The 22,826-nt window shown below is 40.6% G+C and overlaps 2 protein-coding genes across 3 annotated transcripts in view; one reads left to right on the top strand and one right to left on the bottom strand.

Moving 5' to 3' along the window:
• Window positions 1–22,826, top strand: part of SCAPER (S-phase cyclin A associated protein in the ER) — a 184,614-nt gene that overhangs the window by 438 nt on the left and 161,350 nt on the right. The window lies entirely within an intron of this gene.
• Window positions 9,980–22,344, bottom strand: RCN2 (reticulocalbin 2). 2 transcript variants are annotated; one of them, XM_082769217.1, is made up of 7 exons: window positions 22,020–22,344; window positions 21,828–21,933; window positions 19,895–20,091; window positions 17,308–17,409; window positions 15,981–16,077; window positions 13,544–13,686; window positions 9,980–10,788 (listed from the first exon to the last, which is right to left on the bottom strand). In XM_082769217.1, exons 1-7 carry the CDS (start codon window positions 22,125–22,127, stop codon window positions 10,636–10,638), a joined length of 906 nt encoding a protein of 301 aa, XP_082625343.1. In that variant the 5' UTR covers window positions 22,128–22,344; the 3' UTR covers window positions 9,980–10,635. The 2 variants fall into 2 exon arrangements, with proteins under 2 accessions (XP_082625343.1, XP_082625342.1); XM_082769216.1 differs by having other exon boundaries at window positions 17,308–17,421; window positions 22,020–22,343.

The raw sequence follows: 22,826 nt of genomic DNA, 5'->3' as shown, positions 1-22,826 counted from the left end.
TTTCTGAGCTCTAGAGGGACACAGAGATCTCTTCAGAGATCTGCAGCAGCAGCTGTCTGCAGTTATCAGTGGTCATGGAAGTAGCAACTTGTCATGGCTGGGTGCAGGACAGCACAGCTGGCGCGTCTCCTTCCCGGGGGTCTGAAGAGGAGCAGCGCAAGGCACAGGGAATGGGCAGAAAGGGAAAATTAAGTGCAAGCAGAGGAGGGCCAAAGAGTTTGCAGGTTGTGAAACTGCTTTGGTAGTCGTGAGTGGCAGGAAAAAAACATCACTGTGCAGGGAGGGAGAAAGAGAAACACAGGGGGTCCCTGCTGAGGAGTGAGCAGAGCTTGCTTTCACAGTGAAAACTGCCTGAAAAGAGTGTGTTTTGAGGACATGGGCACTGCTCATAATACTTGATCTGTCGGGAAAAGATCTTTTAAAGGATGTTTTGTCTCAGTCTTTCTACAATGTAATGTGTCATCTTACTATTTCCAAATTACAGCTTTGTTTTGAAATTGATAGTTGCTGCTGTTGGGGTTCATAGAATATGCATCAAGTGAATGGAGAGATGAGTTCAGGCGTTCAGAATGATTTGCTGCTTTCTCCTTACTTTTACTTCAGCCCTGAACCAAAAAGCCAGTTCAGTGTTTGAGGCTCCTGCTGGCCTCTGCCCCCCGCCTGTCCCTCTGAACAGCAGCAGCGGTGCTCAGTAACCTCCCTTGGAAGCACAGCACCTGGGGATTCACCCTGCTCACCGTGCTGCCAGCACAGGCAGGTAGCTGTGCTCCATGGATGTTTCTCTTTTGCTGTTGTCTACAGAAGAGCCTTGAGCAGCCGTTCTCCTAGCCCAGGCATTTCCATGAGCTGTCTGAAAGGGGCTGCTGTGAGTCCCTGGCTCTGAGCTGCTGGGCAGGTGCTTGATCTGAGCTGTGACCGCAGGGCTGCCCACTTGTCCCAGCGCACCTGGGTTGTGTTCAGAGGGAGAAGGGGCAGCCAGGCTGTGCGGGGCTCTGGGGGAGGAAAGAAATGACCTCACCCTTGCAGCTGAAGAAACTGAAACCTCTAGCACATGGTGGTGGTGAAATTGTCAGTGTTAGAGGTGGAGGCTTGGGAAGGAAGGGGTTGGAGTACTGACAGGGGAGATTTTTCCAGGTGGCCATGCTTCGCAGCTGCAGGGTGTGAGTGACATCTTGTTTGCCATCTGCACGGAGTCCACAACCCCAAATGCTCAGCTCATTTCCTCCATGACCTCAGCTGGTCCCCACCCCAAAGTGTACCCCTGCAGGTGGCTCAGGGCACACTGCAGCTGACCAACAGCAGCCTGCAGAGCCCAGGGTATCCTGCCAAAACTGGCCGTGAGGAGCTTTGATTTTCCTTTTCTGCCCAAAGCCAGAACAGCAAAGAATTCATAAATGCCTTGCAGTGGGTATCAACTGAATGTACACGGAGCTGAACTACTGCAAATGCTGGTTTGCAGGATGAAACTGAGAGTGGGTTTGGGATTTCCAAAGTAAAAATGCCCTCAGTGAGCTTGAGAGCTGTGCCAGTGCCTGGCTGGATAGGAAGCTTCTCAAATGGTTTGAGCACGATATCCTCTAGGTCGGTCCTTCTGGAAGTCTCACTTTAACCTTGTAGAAGCGCACACAGGGCAGCAGGGCCTGGATTCACAGAGGCATTTGGGAGCCCAAGTCTGTAGGAGTCAGTGAGCTTTTCTGTGCCGTTCTGAATGGAATCTTTCTTACACATCTTTTTCTTTAGAGAGTGAAGGGAAGTAGTAATGGGAAAACAAAAAGCAATGTAAGCTTCAGAAAACAAAGATTCTCTTAAAAAAATGAAAAAGACCACTGGACTGGGTCAGTAGAATGATTGTACATCCACAGCAAGACAAGTCAGAGCCTGTCTCCATGAAAAGCCTCTCAGCACTCACAGCCTAACCAAAGCACACACTCCAGCACAATGTGGGTACACGTCTCACTTGCCAGGGAACTGCAGCACTTTTGCCTCTGAAAAGTGCTTTAACTCCCCGTGCTTTTTTCCTTTTCATTAGCACCACTATGCTTTATTGCTCCTGCCCTTGTTCTCATGACAATGGTGTGTGGAGGATCTAGGAGACTGTTGGGTCGAGTCGTCGCTTCCTTTCATTGGTATCAGCGTTTGGCTGAGAATTATGTTTCAGTGGGGGGATCCCTAACATTCAGGATAGCAGAGTGATTCGACCGTCCTTGTTGGGCACAAGGTGATTAAAGTGGCACCAGGCGCTGGAGGAAAAAAACCACCAATACGCATGTAAGGTGGAATTTTGTACCTGACACTCCTTGTTTGTGGTGCTGAATGTCTTTCCAAATGGTAGGTAGCACAAGTAACCAGACCTGTGGGTCACAAATGGATGGCAGCCGGGGTGAAGGTAGAATGAAGCATTCATCATCCTCTGCAGCCACAGCATTTGCTGATGGTGCTTGACGTTACCTGCTCTGCCTTGACTAGCACTGACATTCCTCTATATGGAAACTACCTGTACAAAAGGAGAGCCAGGGAAAAAATGATAGTGATATGTGTGAGACCTGAGAGAAAAGAGAGCTGTCTCTGGGGCAAGGCTACTGCATCTCTCACCTTCCTGCTGCCGCAGGTGGGATGGGAAGGTAGAGGATGCTCCATTACGGGAAGGAGGGTTCTGCATCGGGGCTGAGGGTCCCATGGGAGCGGGGCAGTGCTCTGCTGTGTCCTTACGTGGGTTTTGGGGTTTCCTTCCCACAGACACCACACTGCCAGGGAGGCTAGCCTTGAGGTTTCACAGGGGGGTTCATGTGATGCTTCCTCAGCATCCCTCATTTTGATCTTATAACATAATTCCTATTGTGGGTGGTTTTTTGTTTGTTTGTTTGTTTTTCATTTTCCTGGGTACTTTAACCAGTGGGTACTTGGCTCTGGTTTGTTCCAGCTGTGGCCTTAAATCTACCCACCTTCTCCCAAATATATGTGCAGTTTCTGGAGGAGAATATTGCCCTTAAGCTGTTTCTTACTCTCACTTAAGGAAATAGTACTCCTCTGTGTTTTATAAATAAAAACACTAAAAGAAAGAAAAAATCTGATAATGTCTGAGCAATTCCTGCTTGATATCTGTAAGAAAAATCCATCAGTGCATGTTTGTCCTGGAAGATGCATTAACCTGAAGGTAGTCATATCCACAATGCCTTCAGGTGAATTTTCAATAGGAAGAATCAGGTGCTGTATACTCTTTGGATTTATGTATCCAGTTTTTTTTCATGTCTTCTTTCATATTGTCTGATAAATTTTCTCTAAGTGCATGTTATATGTTCATAATAAATTGAGTAGGAAAGGCTGTAAGGGAAAGAAGTTGTTTTTTATTTGTTAAAAGTAATACTTAAATCTCAGCAATAATTTACTCCACTTAATCTAACAAATTAGTCCTTGAAACTGTCTGGAAACAGAATGTACCATTTAATCTATTCTGGAGTCAAAAGAAATGAGAAGTCGGATTTTTTATATTTGAAAGGTTCGGATTAGAAAGTCTCAGATTTTGGCATGCGTCTGAATGAAAGTTTCATTTGTCTTCTAATAACTGCATACTGCTTTGAGCAAAGTTTTTTATTAGGGATTTGGGGAGCAGGTTTGGACCCGACAGTAGTTAAAATACAAAAATAACATCTGCAAGCTGGATTGTACTCATTCAAGGCTTCCAGTAAGATTTTCTTAACAGTTGTGCTTCTGATTTCAAGTAGTCCGACAGTACAGACAGTAAACCTTTCATTCTACACAGAAAAAAGGAAGTCTATGAAAATTGTTAAGGTGGTACATAAAGAGGTGCTGAATATCCACATAATTTGGATATTAAACTAATTATATTTTTCAAAACCCGTCAGGTATATTGCAGTCCCTCTGAATTACTCTTTGTGATTGGAAAAGAGAAGGCACCTCGCCTAGTCCTTACAGCCTCTCTAAAATTAAATCCAAGAGCTGCAGCTTCACAATGATGGCTGTATTAGTCATGTTCAAAATGAAAATAGCCCAGTCTCTGGCCTCTTGCTCAGTCCTAAAACACCAGTGATGATGAGACCGCTCCCAGAGGAAAACCACGGCGGCAGTGTGCAGGTGTGACAGCTGCTGGGCTGCTGCCGTACAGGCTGAGATTCAGTGCAGGAAATGTCAAAGGCCTTGAAATTAGCCACAAGTGAGCCTATTAAATAAATAAATAAATAAAAAGTCACCTTTCCCTCTGCAAGGAGCCGAGCTGTGTTCCCATGAAAACAGACAGGGAGCCCCCACGTGCCTCCTGCAGACCCAGTGGTGGTGGGTGGAGAGCGATCTGCGCCCCTGAGCCCCGCCACATCAGCTCGTCTCCCCATCTCCTTTGGCAGGAGCTGTCTGACCCTCCTTCCCAAAGCACTGCTTCAGCGTGAGACAGTCCTGCTGCCATTTTGCTGCTGTAAAACTGACAACATAAAGCTTGACTGCATGCGCTGCTTTCTTAACTAACATCTATTGCCTTGGGGCAGTTTCAAACGGAGGCCTTCACTGAAAGGTGGACCAGGCCCTTAGGTTTTACCTAATAAAAAATAACAGTTGTCTCCATAATTAGAAGCACATGGATGGATTTCCTCTACAATTAACATCATGTTACCACGTATATCCTAAAATGACTGGTTGTATCACAGAAATGGGGTCCTCCAGTGCCTAAACATGGTTAGCTACCATCCCTACCAACCTGACCCCTGAAAGTGTTTCAAAGAGGACACAGAGAAGAGAAGTGGGGGGGGGGGAGTGTTATGTCCCAGGAGGTATCCGGTTGTTCTCTGGAGAGAAGTATAGCCAGGTGGTGGGAGAGAAAATGAAAAGATTGGGGTTTCTTTCTCCCCTTTTTGTCACAGCATGATGTAGCTGTGAAGAGATGCTTTTTAGTTCTCTTTTTTTTTTTCTTTCTCTCTTTTTTTTGGATGTTTTACAAACCTGCTTGCTTTCTCAGTCCCACTAATTGAAAGGAATTCACTACTCTTTTGCTAACCAGCTAGGCAGTGCTCGCAGAGCCAAAGAGCGTTTCCCAGCAAGGGCTCTGCATATTGCAGCTCTGGAAAGAAAGCAGGTCAATGCCATCTCCAGCAGGGCAACCCTTGTACAAACTGTGACTCCTTTAGTGAGATGGTGAGCTGCTTAGCATCATGGGATGCAACAGTTCCGATTCCTTTGTCATGTTTAGCAAATATTCTGTGTATTTGCTCGTTTAGAAACATCCCCGGTAGTTTTAATACGCTTTTTTGCTGAGTAGAATTGCAGAACTGTAGCAGTCAGCAATGAACATCTGAGAGATCTTCAATAAAAAAATAATAAAATAATAAAAAAAGCAAAACCTTTTAAGCTAAATTAGTTGTATGATTATTATTATTAACCTTGCTTGAAATACTAAGGTGTAGTTGTTTTAATTTCCAAACAAAACGTAACATTCACAGCTCTGACAAGCTAGCCGTTGAGTCCCAGTCAGAGCTGTAATCCTCCTCCCCCTTGTCACACAATGCTACTACTATAGCTAGAAAGAGGAACGGGGGACTGGGTAAAGCGTCTGTAGCATTTGTGCTATTTGCAGTCCTGAAATGCCAGAAATACTGATCAGCTGAATCACACTTCGGCTCTGTAAGTGATTCTGGCTAATACTTAATATTGCTCATTCTTATTTTTCTACTGCTGTTAATGTTGAAACAATTATTAGTAGTTTTTTCTCAAAGTATACTATAAAAATATTTTTTTAGTGATTTCCTTGTGTATTGTTTTTCAACATCTTCACTTTGATAGATCAGATAGGCTGGTAAAATGACATTCTTTGTAACCAAGTGTCTCCTTATGCCTTCACACTAGTGGCATTCAGAGGCGTTGCAGTACACATCCATGTGAGAAGCATTTATGCAGCGCAAAGGATTCTCCTTTGGGGACCAAATTCTTGTGTGGTTTGTGTTGGTATTACCCTTTAGTGTCACATTTATTCTTGTGGGAAGGGCACCGTGCACTTTGCATGGGACGCTACCTTCTGCAGAGAGAAGGAATACATACATGTTATAACAAAAATGACTTCTACTTCAAAATCATAATTGAGAGGTTTTTCTTGTTACTTCTGGCAAGCTCTGGTGTTTGCTTGTTTGTTTTTTAAGACAGGGGAGGAAGGGATAGCTTGTAGCTGGAAATGCTGCATACTCAAAATACCTTACAGTCTATTGAAAAATAACCAACAGACTTGCTTAATAGACTTGCCAAATGTTTCAGACAGGATCCCTTTGAAGAGGATTATCTGTGCCTCCCAGTCTGCACAAGGTCTCCACTTCAGCCTCCTGTTCACAGCAGGGCTAACCTCCAAGTCAGTCCAGGCAGCCCAGGACCTTTTTGAGCTCTGACCACCCCCTGAGGGGAACCCTCCAAAAGCCTCTCCTAGTCCCTTTCACCACCATTCCTGTGAATTTATTTTGTATCTAGTCAGAATTTCCCTTGTTGGAACTTGCGACTCTTGCCTCGACATTATGTTGTGCATCTCTGAGAGGTCTGGCTTGTTTACACCAGCAATGGGATTTGGCTTGTTCTGTCACCTGCCACTTGCCTTGAGATGAGCTGTAAGTTTGGTAGGATGTGTTTTTGTACGTTTTAAGTGGATGAGATGCTTTGTGTTCTGGAAAATTTTGCAAAGCTGAGCTCTGTGATATTGATTCTTCATCTACTCGCTGTCATACTGTTCTCCCTTTGTGCTCTTCACCTGACATTTCACATGCAGTGTTTGTGTAGAAATCCAATCTTCTGGATCCTTGATTTTATAAATGGAAGGATTTTGAAACAAGCAGAGGAATTTTGTTCTCTTCAGTGAGTTCAGCTAGTATTTGTTCCTCTGAAGGTCTCTCTCACTGTCCAAAGAGCTGTTCTAATGCATATTCCCCCAGACCTGCCTCTGAGTTAGGCGCTGAGGATGTCAGGAACCTCTCTGGGGAATGAGGTTACCTTGCCAACAAGAAGCTCAGCCTTTAAGAAACTTGAGTGGTTATTACATGGAGACAAAGTGCTTTTGTCAGCTTTGGTACTTGGATTGGGAATATTCAGCACACTGCTTACGAAGCAAGGTCAGGTGTAACAGGCGAGGGACCTTCAGAAGGACATCTCTTCCCCTCCAACCATGAGCTATTGACAAAAAGTGACACTCGGCCTTCTCTATCTCTTTGTATTCTTCCTGTGAATCAAAGCTAAATTTTCAGTTCAGTTTGATTTAATTTTGGTGTTGTTTTTTTTTTTTATGTTTGTTTGCTTGCTTGCATGTTTTGTTTTGTTCTTGGCCCAGCTGTTTAGGGCTGTCCCACCTGACCACAACCTGAGCTGTGCTCATAAAAAAGGCAGAAGTGATGCCATGAGACAGCCTGTGACTTCCAGAGGGGATACTGGAGTGAAATGTAGCATTAGCTGAATTTGCTCTTGGCTACTAAGATATCCCTGCAGCTTGTTTTTGTTTGTTAGGTTTGTGATTAGAGAGAAAATCAAAAAAGAATCAAAGTTACAGTAGGGGTGGGACAGGCAGAAACACAGACTGCTGCGTATTGGATCCCTAAGAAAGCAGGCACAAGCAGGCCCCTATTTTTTCTGTCTTCTCGACTGTGTGTTGCTAGAGTAGGTATAGAGATATGTAAGGAAAACCATGATAATTTAGCTTGCCTTTTAGAGATCTGTTTGACTTGTAGGATGCCACGTGTGGAGGCTTTTCGAAAACAGCACTAGTTGAACACGCCAGAACAATAGCATGAGACCATTGTTTCTCTCAAAACATTGTACACGTTTAAGCACATGTAGTCATATCCAAAGCTTGGATGTTGTGCAAAACCTTTTGTAAAATCTGGCAGAGGGGAAAGACCTACTAGACACTGCTTCCAGCCTTCACCATACAAAGAAACTCTGAATGTACTACAACAAATAGTTCCTACAGGAAATGAAAAGACTTGGCGTAACTCTGTGTGACTCCAGCAGCCTCCGGTAATCCCAGATTCAGCACAGCACTTCCCTCTATAAATATGTAGATGTAATGCCACACTGGAGTGGTGAAAATCTCTGCTCTAACCCACTAAAAGTTTTCTATTTAATTTCCATCTACAGTAAAATAGTTTCAAGTTCTTCACCTCATTGCACTTTCTCAGCATAGTTGCAAAATGCTAGGTAAGGGAGAGACCCTTTCAGTGCATAACCCTGAAAATACCTGTGCCACTTTCATGTAACTTCTACAATATTTGGATAGACATCATTAAATAGAAGTGGTGCATTGCCGATTTTGACAACCTAAACACTAGATTAAGCTATCAGAAGCCACAAATCTAAGATCGTGAAAGCATTATTAGGCTTTTAAAGTAAAACAAGTCAAATTTCAAACCCATTATCAGAAATCAAAAGAGAAATCTACGTTAATTTACTCTAGGAATTACTGAAACATTCAACAGAATAGAGCAATAGAACTGAGCTTAGCACTTCTCCAAATCCACATTTCGGTTACATGAACAATTATAGTTTCCTTTTGAAGCACTGGTTTTCTATGCCCATAAAATTAGATTAAGAGCTACAAAGTGACGAAAGCTGCAGCTCCATTTCTCTCTTGCAGAGAGCTAAGCTACTACCTAACACAATTTGCTCACAGAATGACTAAAATGAGCAGCAAATTGGATGTTTTGCTCAGACTCTGAGATGTGAAGTGTACATTCTGTGGCGTTTGGTATTCTATTGGTCTTGCTATAACCTTTGGTTTATGCAGTATTGCAATTACAGCAATCCCGCAAATGACTCCAAGCTGAGTCAAAGAGCAAACGATAGTGGCATCCTTCCAGAGGCATCCTTTTTTTCTCTTTGGGAGTTGAATTTTCCAGTTGATTACATCATTTTTAATGCTGAGTATGCATTTGACTCTGTTAAGACTTGTTTTAAAATGCCAAAAAGAATAATAACAAATGAGCAACTTCGGGTATATTTCAAAGCAACAAAGATGAAAACAATTATTTTAATATTCCTAGACACACATAATTTAATCACACTGTTGTTTTTTTCTTGTGTGTGTGGTGTGTTTTTTTTTTAATCATATCCAACCAACAACATAGCAATAGTTGTACTTACATTTCCAGGAATTAACAAATATGGGTAGAAAAGCAATCTCTAAAATTGAAAAAGCATTTTTAATTTCTATCACTATAATAAGGATACCTAAAAAATCCAGTAAAATTAGATGTAGTTTTGTTTTGAATCAAAACTGCTGGCTTTCTAATGGTGATACTTCAACACTTACGTTGAAAGGAAGATTGGATGTTCTGAGAATAATTAAGAGATGGTCTACTGGGAAAAAAAAAAAAAAAAAAGCAGCACTTATTTTTACTAAAAACAGAATTGGGAAGAAGGAAAACATTAGCCAAGAACAATACTGCACAAACATTACAGGAGTCAGTTACCTGGGAATTTAAAAAAATAAAATAAAAGCTAACGTATTTTAAACAAACTATTCTGTGAGGCTGTGACTTTCTAGATGAATCTGTCATGCCATTAACCTTCCTGGTTATTTCAAATAATCACTTAATGAGACATTACTTACTTTTATGAATGGTAATTGTGGAGCTTTCAACTGAAGTTAACTTTTAGAGGTTATCATTACAACTATTATGTGATGTCTTGATGCTTTAGAGTTCCATATATCCCAAATTTCAGAAAAAAAAAACGACACTGCTTTTGCAAACATGTCCAGAAAATGCTAAATGCACGCATTACTTTTTTTTTAATTGTTTTTAACATCTAGATCCGAGGAGCTGTCCTTAGCATATAAAACTTAAGAATGTTGCCAAAGAATACATACTGTTGTATGTGAGTTGCCCTTGGTATTCTGATCTGCATTCAAAAGGAGTGACTCCCAAATAAATACGCTACTGCAAATTGTTGACATTTCAAGGAGTTGCTACAGGTGACCCACAGTACGTAATAAATGTATAAAACAAAGACAGAATATTTTAAGTTTTAATCCAACAAATGAGGAGGATCTTGACAATGTACAATACCATTGTACTGCCAATGCTGTAGAATTGTACATAAAAACAATTGTTTTCTGTAGATGTAAAAATAGTAAGTTTTTATTATAATACAATAAAACACATAGAAACCATTTAAAATTAAGTAGAAACCTCTTAAACAATTGAGGCATTAAGCTAAGTGTTTCTCCAAATGTATTAAATAAAACACGGTTAATACTGATTCTAAACATCTTCCCCTAAATTCCCTAAACTCCTCCCTAATTAAACTGAGTAGAAAATATAGCAGTGTCATTTTCTGGTTTGAATTCTTTCAGAGGACCATTTAGATTCTCCATTTAGTTGAAGTACAGTCACACAACTCTTCACAATACAGTACAATACCTTAAGTAATTTCTTTCCCATTGCTATATAATTTTGGAAGTAAGTATTTAAGATTAATTTTGCAGGCTAGAAGAGGCCCAAGGAAGTCTGTGGGAGGGCAATTTAATTTTGAATGCGAAGTATTTACACAAACATTAGTCTATTGTAATTACAGCATAAAACTTGCAACATAGCTGAAAAGTGGGTGCATTTAACAAAAGCTCCAAATGAAAGAAAGGGAAGAAAAACAGATTACAAAATAAATAATCTAAAGTTCTTCATGGTAGAAACGTTCATCATGAAGCTGCCTGCCATAATCCGTTGCTTCACTGTTAAGAAACAAATCCTGGTTCTTAAGAATTTCTGCTTCAGAAAGCTTTTTATCATCATTCAAATCCATTTCTTCAATAAGGTGAACAGCCTTTAAAATAAATGGAACACCAGGTGCACAGTTAATAGGTAGGAATGTTTATAAATACATTTTTGGAATGGCACTGTCAGAGTCCTGCCACAAAACCATTATTTGTAACAAGCTAGATGCCATTAACGTTCAGAACAGGATCTTTCTTGCCTCAGTTTGTTTCCCCTTGCCTTTTTTATTCAGTGGCAAAGTCATAATATCAAATTTCTAACTTCATCATCAATTCTAAACCAAAAAAATAAATGTCAAACCCACTGCTTTACTTTGAGGGCAGTGTTACTCTGAAGACAGCGTTAAAAAAGCAAAGATTGATCGTCTTCCTGGAAGTACCAGCAGCCTTTGAAATCTACTAGTTGATGTCATACATACCTTTAGCATACAATCTGCAGAAAATTCAAGCTTAGCAGGTCAGCTAGAGGCTGTGTGTTTTCTGTTTCTGGACATTCAGCCACAGAGCAACAGCTATGGCCCTTGGTGTGCATGACCTCAACTAAGATTTGAACCAGTGCAGTCTTCATATTGAGCATGCTCTTCCATAGGTGTGTACCAGATACGGTTATCTCTCTCTCTGAATGAACCCTCTGTCTGACCGGGTATGTTTTTCCAGCTCTCATTTTAAACTTTAAGTGCTGTTACTTTTAGCTCTGGAGGTATCTATTCTGCTACCGTTTCTGTATCTATTTATGATTTGCAAAAATAGCTCTATAACTGTAATTCATGGTTTAAACTTAACTGGAAAGTATTTGATGTCAACCATGGAAAAGATTTTGTATTTTCAACAGCAGATGAGGTAAGTCATCCATGCATAGGAACATCAACTTTGGATAGCAATTAAAGATTTCCCTCATTTCCTGAAAGTCAAATCTTGCTTTTTGGAAAAAAAAAAAAAAAAAGACAAACACAATGTCAAATGAAACTGCAAGTTACAACAGTTCTCAATTTTTTGCTTGCTTATGTATTATAGAAGGAGGGAAATTCAGCAGTGAAACAAAAAATGTGGAATACTTTAGTTGTATGTTATTCATGAGAATTACACAGCTCAAAGCTACCAAGCTAGCACAACAGCTCTATTGCAGCTGTTATTACTGAGAAATAGCAGAGTTCCTAGTCTTACATGGTTTTGTTTTTTTATTTACTAAATATCTACAAGTATGATGATTTACAGGGTCCTTCCATTTCTGCTTTTTCTGATTGGTTTGGCTCAATGTGACTGCTTAGCAGCTTTATTAAAAATGAAATACTACTTACATTTAAGCTGACTACATCAGCAAGGAGGGCTGAAGAAAATGACAGGTAGTAACATCAGCCAAACAGATTTCAAAAACACTCTGCATGGCAAAAGCTAACAGAGTATTAAGAAAAACATCTTGGTAAACATGTATCAGTTCCTAGAAACTGAATGCATAGTATTTTTCTGTTGTTTTATGTTATTTAACTACCAGATTTCTCAAGCCATTTTTAAATGACAAAATCAAACTGTAATATAAACAAACAGCAATTTATGATGCAAGTCAATGCCACCTTCTCTTTAGGATAGGGGACTTTGCTAAGCCCTTGCATTAACTGAAGAAAAAAATAGCACATTAGAAAGACAAATAAAAAACCCTAACCTTGTAGAACTGAGATATTAGTACACCATGGCCTTGCTTTAAGCTAAAATTTGAATGAATAGTGAAGAACTGATTAAAGAAAACACAACCAAACAGAACAGGTATGTATAGACTCAACAACACACAGAACTCATGTCAGTTAGATCAGTATTCTTTCTGTGAAATAAGAACCAACCACCCTCAAGAGTCAGATGTTTAAAAAAAGTCTGCACAAAAGCTTACAGATGCTCATTTACAAAAATACTCCTATAGCAATTTTGTAGCTTAGGTTCCTACAAGGTTAGGTACGTGAGCAGCCAGTGCTGCATGCTAACCAAGCTGCTTTTTCTGTAATCAGCAGAGCTGAAATAGCAGGAAGGTGGAAGCTCAGTAATGACTTGTCCAGTCACAGAAGATGAGCTATTTTATCTATTTTGAAGAGATTCCCAACTTTAAGAATAATTATGGAGGCACGGGAGAACCTGTTTGTGTCTCACATACTGAACACCAAAACCCTTCAGTGCAAAGGAAAGAGATTTGCACAAATTAAGATAAGGAGTTACTAGCAGAAAGGCAGAAACCTTCTCTACTACCGTCAGCAACTCTAACGTTCATAAAAATAGGCTGGTCTGGTATGCTCAGTGCTACAAAAAATAGACAACTAAAATGAGAATCTACTTAAACCTATTACGGCATTCTACTGCTGATTAAACCATTTCAATTATCACTCTCATTTTGAAGTTTGCTTTACAGCACCTTGAATCATACAGTATGTCTATTTTCTTATACTTACACAAATACAGGTTTTTTATACAATTTTTATACAAATTAAGGCAATTTAATCAGTAAGAAGAAGAATGATCCATTTTTGTTTTCATAACTGTGCTTTATATAACTGCCTATTTTATTTGTATACCTCATTAGCTTTACCTACTGTAACTTTAAAATGACATCACATTTGCCTTATCCAGACTGGGGACCTTCATTCTTTGTCAAACTGGAAAAAAGGGCTAAAAAAGATATGCAAACATCTACTAAGCATTCATTTTCAACTACTAAAATATGGTAAATCCGAATTCATCTATCATTTTGCTGTGATACCTCCAGAATTCTGCTGCATTAAATAAAATCTAAACAGCAATTATTAAACCAGTCAAAACACATACCTCCTCTTGTGCAATACCCTGATTATTAGGTACTATCCAAAACAACAGCTCTTGAGGGCTGAGTTTCCCATCGTTATCCTTGTCATAGTCATTCACAAATCGATCCTTCTCAACAAGTATCCATTCTGGATCTTCCCTTGCAGCTAGTAAGAAACATTTAGCAAGTTTAAAACCACTCTTTTCCTTAAAACTGACGCATTCACCTTTTCTTGTAAGCAAATTAATGTAATTTAGTCTCATAACATAGAAGCGATTTCACTAAACAAAGAGAGACCTTACAGACCAGTCCCAGGATGTTAAAAAAAAAAAAAAAAAAAAACACAAACATTTAAAATATTTGTATAGATGAAAACAGAACTTAAAACTAAGATAATGTAAAGACTGTAAATTTGCAGTTGAACTAAGGGGACATTAAAGTCACGTGTTACCATCAACTGAGCTGTTTATTTTAATGTTAACCAAAATTAATCAAATAAATGGGGGAGAAATCATACTATGTATAAAATGTGCTGCCAAATGGATGGTTTCCTACTTATTGGGACATCTGACATACCAATAGGAAAAAGTTAAGTGGATGATGGAGATATTTGACATTATTTACTTTGACCGGGTTAAGATTACTCTCTCCCATTATATAGCCATTGTATAGCAGTAACATTGCAGATAGCATGTTAATAGTATCCCATGACAGCAACATGAGCAATACTGTAGTTCTCAGTCACTGGTCATCTCAGCACTTAACAGATTCAGGAAAGTAGGGAAAAGCTTTAAATCAACAAGTGTCCTAAAAGTAGGTAGAGAACGAGGATTGTGCAGTGTATGCAATTACGAAACTTGTAAGGCGATACCAAGACTTTAACATTCTACTGTCTGTTCCTGTGCTTTAACAGCCAGGGAGGTCATTTGTGACAGCTAACAGAGAGGACAAAGTTCCTACCTAGTGCAGGCTCAACAGACTCTGAACAGTACTGTAAGCTCTCAGAACAGTTTTTATTTTTTGTAATTTTTCTAAAAATAGCTGGAATATATCCAAAGCAGTCCCATTTACTGCTTGTATTTCTTTGTACTCCTGGTCTATATTTACCCTGTATTCTGAAAATATTTACCCTGTACTCTGAAACCTAACCAGCTTTTAAACTTGTCTCTAACTCTTCAAGAAATTAAGAGGCAATTCACAGTGATTGTTCACCACTAATAAACACTGTGAACAAGCATTAACAGATTGTAAGACTTCCTAAACCTCATGAAAGTCAAAATTATTTGACATGACAGGCAAACAAGTAACAGTTCAAAATAATTAGGTTTTATTATAAAAGAAAAAAGATTAAGTCTCTCTCTTTCCTTTCTAACACCTAGTTTACAACTCAATTATTCTTAACGTCACAATTCAGCAATACACTGCTGCCCAAAGCCACAAGGCGGTTATGAAACCAGACCCACCTTGTAGCTTATTAGTCATTTTAGAGTGTGCAGCAAGAACACTGTCTGCAGAAGAAGGTCATTTGGAGAAAACCTGAAGAAGTTTCTACAGTCCCAGATGATTCTGAATCATTGATAAAAATATTTAATAGCAAAGCTGTTCTATCTTCTGTTACTGCAAGAACCCTAACAATAATTTCATCCCCTTCTAACAACTTTAGATAGACTGGCTTGGAAAGGCTTTTTTAAAGTTCAAGTAGGAAAAAGATATAAAAAAAAAAATCTCCGTGTTTCAGAATTTGCACTCCTTTCGACCAAGCAGACTTTTCATGTGCATCGAGCCACTCGTCTTTTTGGAACCAGGAGAGTTCTTTGCCCTATCTTGTAGCAAGTCAAGTACAGTGTATAAAATATTTATCTATTAACAACTTAAAAAAGCATTGACAAACACCAGGTAAATACCTCTCTTTTTTTTTGTTGTTAACACAGGAATAGAGCAAGCTTAAGGAAGGGCAAGAGTGAAAAAAAAAAAAGCGAAAGCAGATGGGCTTTCAATACCTGGTACTGTGAAGGGACTCCTTACACTTCCCCTCTCCCTCTCTTAAAATACACACGACTTCAGTCCTTCTGCAGCAAGGCTGACAGCTGCCTTAAGCCGATCAAGACTAGGAAAGGCTAACCTTATATTCATGCTGGCTGTTTTCCCAGATGTGTTCAGTTAGCAAAACTGCATCTTTTTTTTATCTACATACCTAGTGATGAGGATTATGCTTCAGTCTTTGGGAAAAGAAGTAACTTACAGGGGAACAGTGCATAAACTACTGCCAAATACACGCAGGGCAGACTGAAATAATGACCTACTAGGCACAGTACCAGGAAATTGAATTATTCTGACCAACAGGAAAATGTCACTTGGAACCTGTAGGTGGAGGTGTTAAAAGCTGAAAATGAAGGTATGTACAATTCATCCCATTCCAAAAACTTTTGTTCAGTTTCTGCCCCCCAACCCTTTCCTTACTTGGGTCTCTCCTGTAATCACCAAGGAATTCTTCCAGGTTGACAAATCCATCACCATCTTTATCGTGCTCTTCTAAAGCTTCCTGAATGACAAAGTCCTTTTGCATACATACAAACAAAAGGCAAAATATCAATTTATCAGTCTTGCAATCAAGAGAAACAGAAATAAATCATTTTAGAACAATAAATACAAGAAAGTATGTAAAAGAAAGTAAATGTCCTTTAAACTAATGAGATTTCATTTCAAATCTGCTTCTCTGTTTTACATGAACTAGTGCAATAACTGGTTCCTGTGCCACAGAATGGATCCATTCTTAGAGTTTAGGATGTCAGGTTTTATGAAAATCAAATCTGTTGGGTGTATGTAGAGTTGGAATCCTTAAATATAATTCAAAACTATATAAGCACATGAATTTACACAAAAATATAATCCTATTTCTTTTTTGATGTACTAATTTCTTTGCATTTTGTAACTTTTTGAAGTTGATGGAAAAATTGTTTTGTGTCTTGGTCCTTTGTTTCCCAGTGAGACCAGCATGCCTGTTCTTGTAGTTGTTCTTGTTTGTTCATAATTAAGCATTATGTCAACACAAACAGAGGCTATGTTTGCACTGAGCTCCTGCTGGCAGTTAGCTCTGCAGCATCAGAGACCCAAACCTGAAGACTCTGTTGCAGAAACGCAGCAGTGTACTTTTAACTGGGGTCAGCTGTGGGTATTGAGCTGGAATGACACCAACAGTCACAGCAGTGATGAAACACATCAACAATGCCAAAGTGCTCCTGGCTTGAATAATAATCCCCAAACTCCAAGCACAGAAAAGTCAAAGTTTCAAAAAGTTTTGATTTTTGTTTGTTTGTTTGTTTTTGTTTTTACCAGAAAAGTGACCATAGTGGCCCTTTAAGTAAGGTGAAGATAACTGGCACTTGACCTTCTTCCTGCATCAAGACATCTTTATTGTGAATACCTCTAACAATAATTGAACTCTGAACTAGGCTTGCAACTTTCTCAAGCTGAAATCTTACTGATATGTTTCTAACCTAACAGAATTTTAGAGATAGTTACGTCAGCCTAGTCTTTAAGGTAGTTGTGTAATACCACTTCTTGACACATACTAGTTCTTGAAAAAAATTTTCAAGAAAAGCACTGAACTCCTGCTCCATCTTCCGAACTCCAGCACTGAATTCATAACATACCATCTGATTTTTTATTTGGTCTGGAAAAGCAATATACATAGCTGCCCAAAAGCACACTTCCTGTAGCACTGGGACATTAAAAAGATGTTGCCTCTATATACACAGGCTGATAAAGACCTCCTCCTAAATCTTACCGTCATATACTCCACTTCTTCAGGATGTTCAAAAGCAATGAATTCATCCACATTTAGATCAGGAACATCATCCCTGTTAGCTTTTTCAAAACGCTTCTTCTCCTTTAAATGAAGCTTAGAAAATAGATTTAGTTAGAGTGCTTAATGAAAAGGAAAAACATTATAGTAGTTAGCTGTAAACTCATTAGAATATTAATTGTTTCACATTACTTTCTTGTATTATACTGATGTTTCATTTTCACTAAGAGCTCATCCAGAGCAATGAGAATAGCACTTTTAATTGAGGGAAGGTTTTTATTAAGAATCCCATAAAAATTTCCTTCATTTCAGTTAGGAACATTTGAAACACTCTCAGTCAAGGCTTCAAAAACACGAAAGGGAGATGATGAAAAGACCAGGAAGTCATGTATAAAGACAAGCTTCCACTTCTACAAGTCACCAATTCCCAAACTAGCCTAGTGGAGTACAATTACTGTTAAGGTGGCCATCACAAATCCTCACATTTACATTTTCAGGACATTTAACCTTTTGAATCTATATCTCACTTACATCAAGGGCTCCTCACAGTTCCAAGAAAGTCTTCAAATATCATATACGTAAACTGCCTTTTCTGAAGCCGTTTTAAGTGCTGAAGGATGAGGTAGATTCCTTTAATACAAGACTGCTGTCCATTACATATGAACTTATTTCAAATCAAAGTCACTTCTGTACCCTCTTTTAAGTATAAATATTAACATGCCTTCTTAAAAGAGAAATATCCACAATAAACAGGCAAGTTACTAGTTCTGAATGTCTTGCACTTCCTTCTTCTGTATTCTGAAGGTTCAAAACCCTTCTTCTTTGCCCTTGTTTCATTCTGTATAGTCTCTTCAAACAAAATAAAGACCCAAACCACTGATAACAAATCTCTACTCAAAATGCACGTGATGTGAGCTGTGAAAATTTTGGAGTCCTATGTTTGAGTGTGTTGTACTAACAGTATGACTCTGATCTGGATAAGGCAGTGGCCAGCAAACCAGAGATCACAAATACTTTAAAAATAACCACTTGAAGCTGTACTTATTAGCTTCTATCCTATTTATTGAATCTTCTCAGTTTAGTTAGGCTAATCTGACTCATGCAGACCATGTGTAACAAATAAAGTGTCGAGCTTAACTATTCTGCAAAATAATTAATTGTGTTTAAGGAAAAGCTGACTTTAGCTAAGAGTTAAACTGGAACGCAATTCAGAAAGACTGACTAGGGAGAGTACTAGACTGCAAAATGAACTGTTGAGGGGAGGTTTGTTTTCAGTGTTTTGAGATGTGATGAACAAGACTGCCACCCTCTGGTAAATTCATGTTTACTTTATGTCAATTTAAATCAGTAACGAAGTCCAACTTTTCCGTTTTAACTAGAGCTGGATCATTAATTTACAAAAGTACGGCTGAAGACAGCTGACACATGATGCTGGTGCAATGCTGCTAGTCTTGCTTTTGCCAATATAGGTTGAAGTCAGAAAGTAGGAAAACCAAGCAAGCAATCACCACAAATTACAAATAAGCAGGAGTTCTTCAGCATAATGATTCTTCAGCATAATATAATGGCAACATCTCAAACATGGGGTCCAGATTTTGACTGGTAGTTCCATTCAAAATCTTGTTTTATTTAAAAGCTATGTAATTAAGTGACCTCCAAAGCTTTACAGTTTGATTTGTCTTCAGTGTGTAAAATTCATTGCTTATTGTCTATTCCAGCTTAATGTCTGTCAACACTATATTCAAGACTACTACTTTACTAGAAGTAGCCACCAAAGCACTCCTTCTCACAAAAAAACTCAGGCCAGAATAGTCTAATAACTCACTTATTCTCTTTTGGGGAAATATTTACATCTACTAATAAATGTCTAACTTGAAAACAAGCAAGTTTTACTATAGGAGATTTGTGGTGTCCTTCCTTCTCTGTCCCTCTTGCCTCCTTCCTTTCATTCTTAAGTATTTATTTGCATATATGAGATTAATCTGTAACTTTGATTGTTTATACATTCAGTTTTATTTACTAGGGTTGGATTGCTAAAAATGTTTGAATTACTATTGCTTTCTCTGTGGATCTCCAGCAGACAGAAAAATTTAAAAGCAGGCATTATTGATCACCCACACCAAGTACTTCAGAAATGAATGAAAAGTGGATAAAGCAGTGCAAGGTAGGTGGTTAAAAGAACAGTACGAGGCTGACCAACACCAGTGCTACTGGCCCCAGCTACAGGCAGAACACTGGATAGGCCATGGACCTAATTTAATAGATTGCCATCTTGTTTTAAGACATTTGCTGGATGCTCTGCTCTGTGATAAGACTGCCAGTAGACTTATACTCCACTCAGCTAGCAAAATGTACCCAAGAGGTACAGTTTCATTCTGTCTTTGTGTTTTGTTGGTAGCAAGTTTTATACTCCACTACTTTTCATTAATTACTCCCCTATCTCAGATAAATGAAAGTGTTAAAATATGTGCCAGCTGCTATGGTTTCTCTAACCATCCTGTTCTGTCAATAAACAAATATTGTTTTCTATTGTGAGCAGCTTTCAGAAACCTGTGTTGAAACATTTTACCTGTCGAAATGATTCTTCTTCTTGATCCTCCAGGACAGTGTTCTCATCAAAATCAATGACACGATCATACATTTGTAAATTGTACTCTTTCCAAGACACTAATCCATCACCATCTTTGTCATAGTCATGGAAGTGTTGCTTAGCTTCTTGTGTGACATAATGTTTAAATGACTGTTGTATCCAGGAGCTCAGCTCATCTGTGAAAATAATCAAGTAAAACAAACAAACAAAAATCAGAATAATCTATAGTATAAAAACTGTAAAGATACCACAGGTCTATTCAGTTTAGAATATACTTTGTAATTCAGATGCAGCTATGTAGGCAAGAGGTTGGTTAAACAGCCTTCCTCTGTGCTATGCATTTTTTTCAAGAGATTAGACTACAGCTACATCTTTTAGTTTGTCTTCTGTCATACTGTTTCCCTATTGATTCCCTCAGGCTAGAGTTAGACGGTTACTTCACTCCGGTGTATTTTGGTGCTGCCAGAAAAAGGGTGACGCATCCTTCTGACACGCAAAGGAAGTGGTTAGGAAGAAATGATTACAGGCAGTGTTCATGCAGCTGCACAGCAAACTAGATCAACTAGGAACTTATCCCGTAAGGAAGATTCTTGGTTTTCAGCTGAGAAGTTACCCTTATTTCAGGCCTACTGAGGCCTGAACAATGCAAGCCTGCCCCTTTCGGTGGCTGCTGGCATTTATGTCAGCTTGAAATGATTATGTGGCCAGGACATTTCAAACCTGAAGCCACCCAACTCTAGGATCATTTAACCTTTCTTTTCAGAGCTTTATGAAAATGTAATTGAATACAGAAAATTCTAAGTGTAAATTTGTATCCAAAAATCACCATTCCCATCAATTTCTAATTTTCTTAGTGTAAAAAAGCATTCCACTGTGATTTTCCTTTGGGAAGGGAGGGGAAAGCAAGTTTCCATTACACTAAGAACATAACCAGATATAATATGTATTGTCAGGACTGAGTACAGAGGGAATTTCTGCACTTTAACATATTAGACCTCTTCTCCTAGAGCCTTCATGTTGCAAAGTGCTTGTTTATTTTACAAGTTAGCTACCCTGCCAAAGTCACATAGTACCTCACCTCTGCTCAGTCAGGTACAGGAACACCGAACTAAGTGTGCAGCTGATTAATTTCAGCACATCCAGTGGAAGACATTCAAGAGGTAGAGTTGAACTGTATTTAGAACTGTAGTTCTTTAGAACTGTATTTTTTCCTCCTACCCAGAAAGCCTACTGCATGCTTGATATCATGTCAACGACGTATCACGGTTCTGGAGTTTGAACAAGGATTCTGTTGGCTCTGTGTGCACATTCACAAGACACTTATGGTTTTTTTTTGTTAAGCTCCAGCAGAACAAAGAGACATTTTTATAATGAGTTTGACAATCAGATGAAGAAAGTGTTGTGATGGTGCCTGAATTTACTAGTTTAGTAAAACTTTTGTCTGGGAAATGACATTTGATGCTATATTGTGATGGAAAGCACGTATGATCCCACAGCGTGGCTCCGTGTTAGCAGCTGTTCAAGCGTGTGCATTCAATGTTATGGCTGCAGGTACCTTCTTCACCTCCTTGCCTTGCTCTGTGAGTTGTACAAAAAGGATTTCAAAAAGCACTTGATTCCAGGGGGGTTCAGAGGCGTGAGGGAGAGGCGCAGCTACAAAACTGGTGCTGTGGAAGGTGGGAAGGGCTCTCCTGCCTGCTGTCCATGGCCCTCGCCGCTTGTGTCATGGGAAACAGAATCCTTGGGGACTGAGATATCCCTTTTTTTTTTTTTCCTGGCATTTCTGACACACTTCTCGCGGCGATTCCCTATGCGGAGAGGTCCCGCTGCCTGCCGCGAGGCCCAGCGCCGGGCCCCCCGCCCGGGCACGACCCCCGCCCCGCAGCCCGCAGCCCGCAGCCCCCCGCCCTACCCTTGCTGAGCAGCCCGTCGCCGTCCGCATCGATCCTCCTGACGATGGCCCGCAGCCGCCGCTGCTGCTCTTCCGGGCTGAGCCGCGCGTACTCCTCCGCCTCCTCCTGCGGGCGAGGGAACCGCCGTGAAGCCGCCGCCGAGGCCGCTCCGGCCCCCGCCCGCCGCCCGCCGCCCCCTGCCCGCCGCCCACCTGCCCTCCGAGCAGCGCCTCCCGGTCGTAGTCGGCTCGGTGCTGGCCGAGCGCCGCGCCCAGCGCCCACAGGGCCAGGCCCAGCGCCAGCAGCGGCCGCCGCCGCATCGCGCCCGCCGCCGAGCCGAGGGGACCCGCGGCGAGGGGCGGGGAAAGGGGAAAGGAAGGGAAGGGGCCGCGGGGGGCTCCGGGGCGCCGCCTGCCCCCGGCTGGGGGCCGGGCCGGGCTGGGAGCGGCCGGCCCCGGGGCGAGGCGAGGCGCGGTGCCGGCTGTGGGGTCGGGCACGTCGCGGGGCCGGGGCCGGGGCCGGGGCCGGGGCCGCGAAGTTTGGTCCTGCCTCTGCCTCCCAGGCGTGCCGTGGTGCCGCGGCAGCGGAAGGTACCAAGTGCTGTCAGCATAGGTCGGCGGTTTCTCACTTCCAGAAAGTGGTTCGGCTCAGGCATCAGCCAAGCCTGGGAGGCCGGGGTGAGTTTTGTCAGAGCTCGGGGCTGTTTTAAGCCAGCCGTGCCGCAGTGAAGGTCATCGAGAAGCCGGCAGCGTGGAAGTTTGCTCTCAGAGAGGGGGAAAGCTTGCTCCTGGTGTGGGCCTGAGCTGACCGTCACACAGCACAAAGGGAAAAGTGCGTTATAAATGAGTTAGCAAGGTGGATCAATACAGATGGTCATAACTGTTCGGCACAGGTAATAGAAAGAAAAGCTGTAAAATAAATTGAAGCTAATTTACTGCTCAGGCAAACTAAAATTATGTCCACTAAATGATCAGGGGGGCTCTGCAGGAATGTCGTAACTGAGAGATGTCACATGAAAT

This window comes from Aythya marila (assembly GCF_965140915.1).
Source record: "Aythya marila genome assembly, chromosome: 11".
NCBI lineage: Eukaryota > Metazoa > Chordata > Aves > Anseriformes > Anatidae > Aythya > Aythya marila.
Note: the sequence above shows the minus strand (reverse complement) of the source record. Positions and strands in the feature narration are given on the sequence as shown.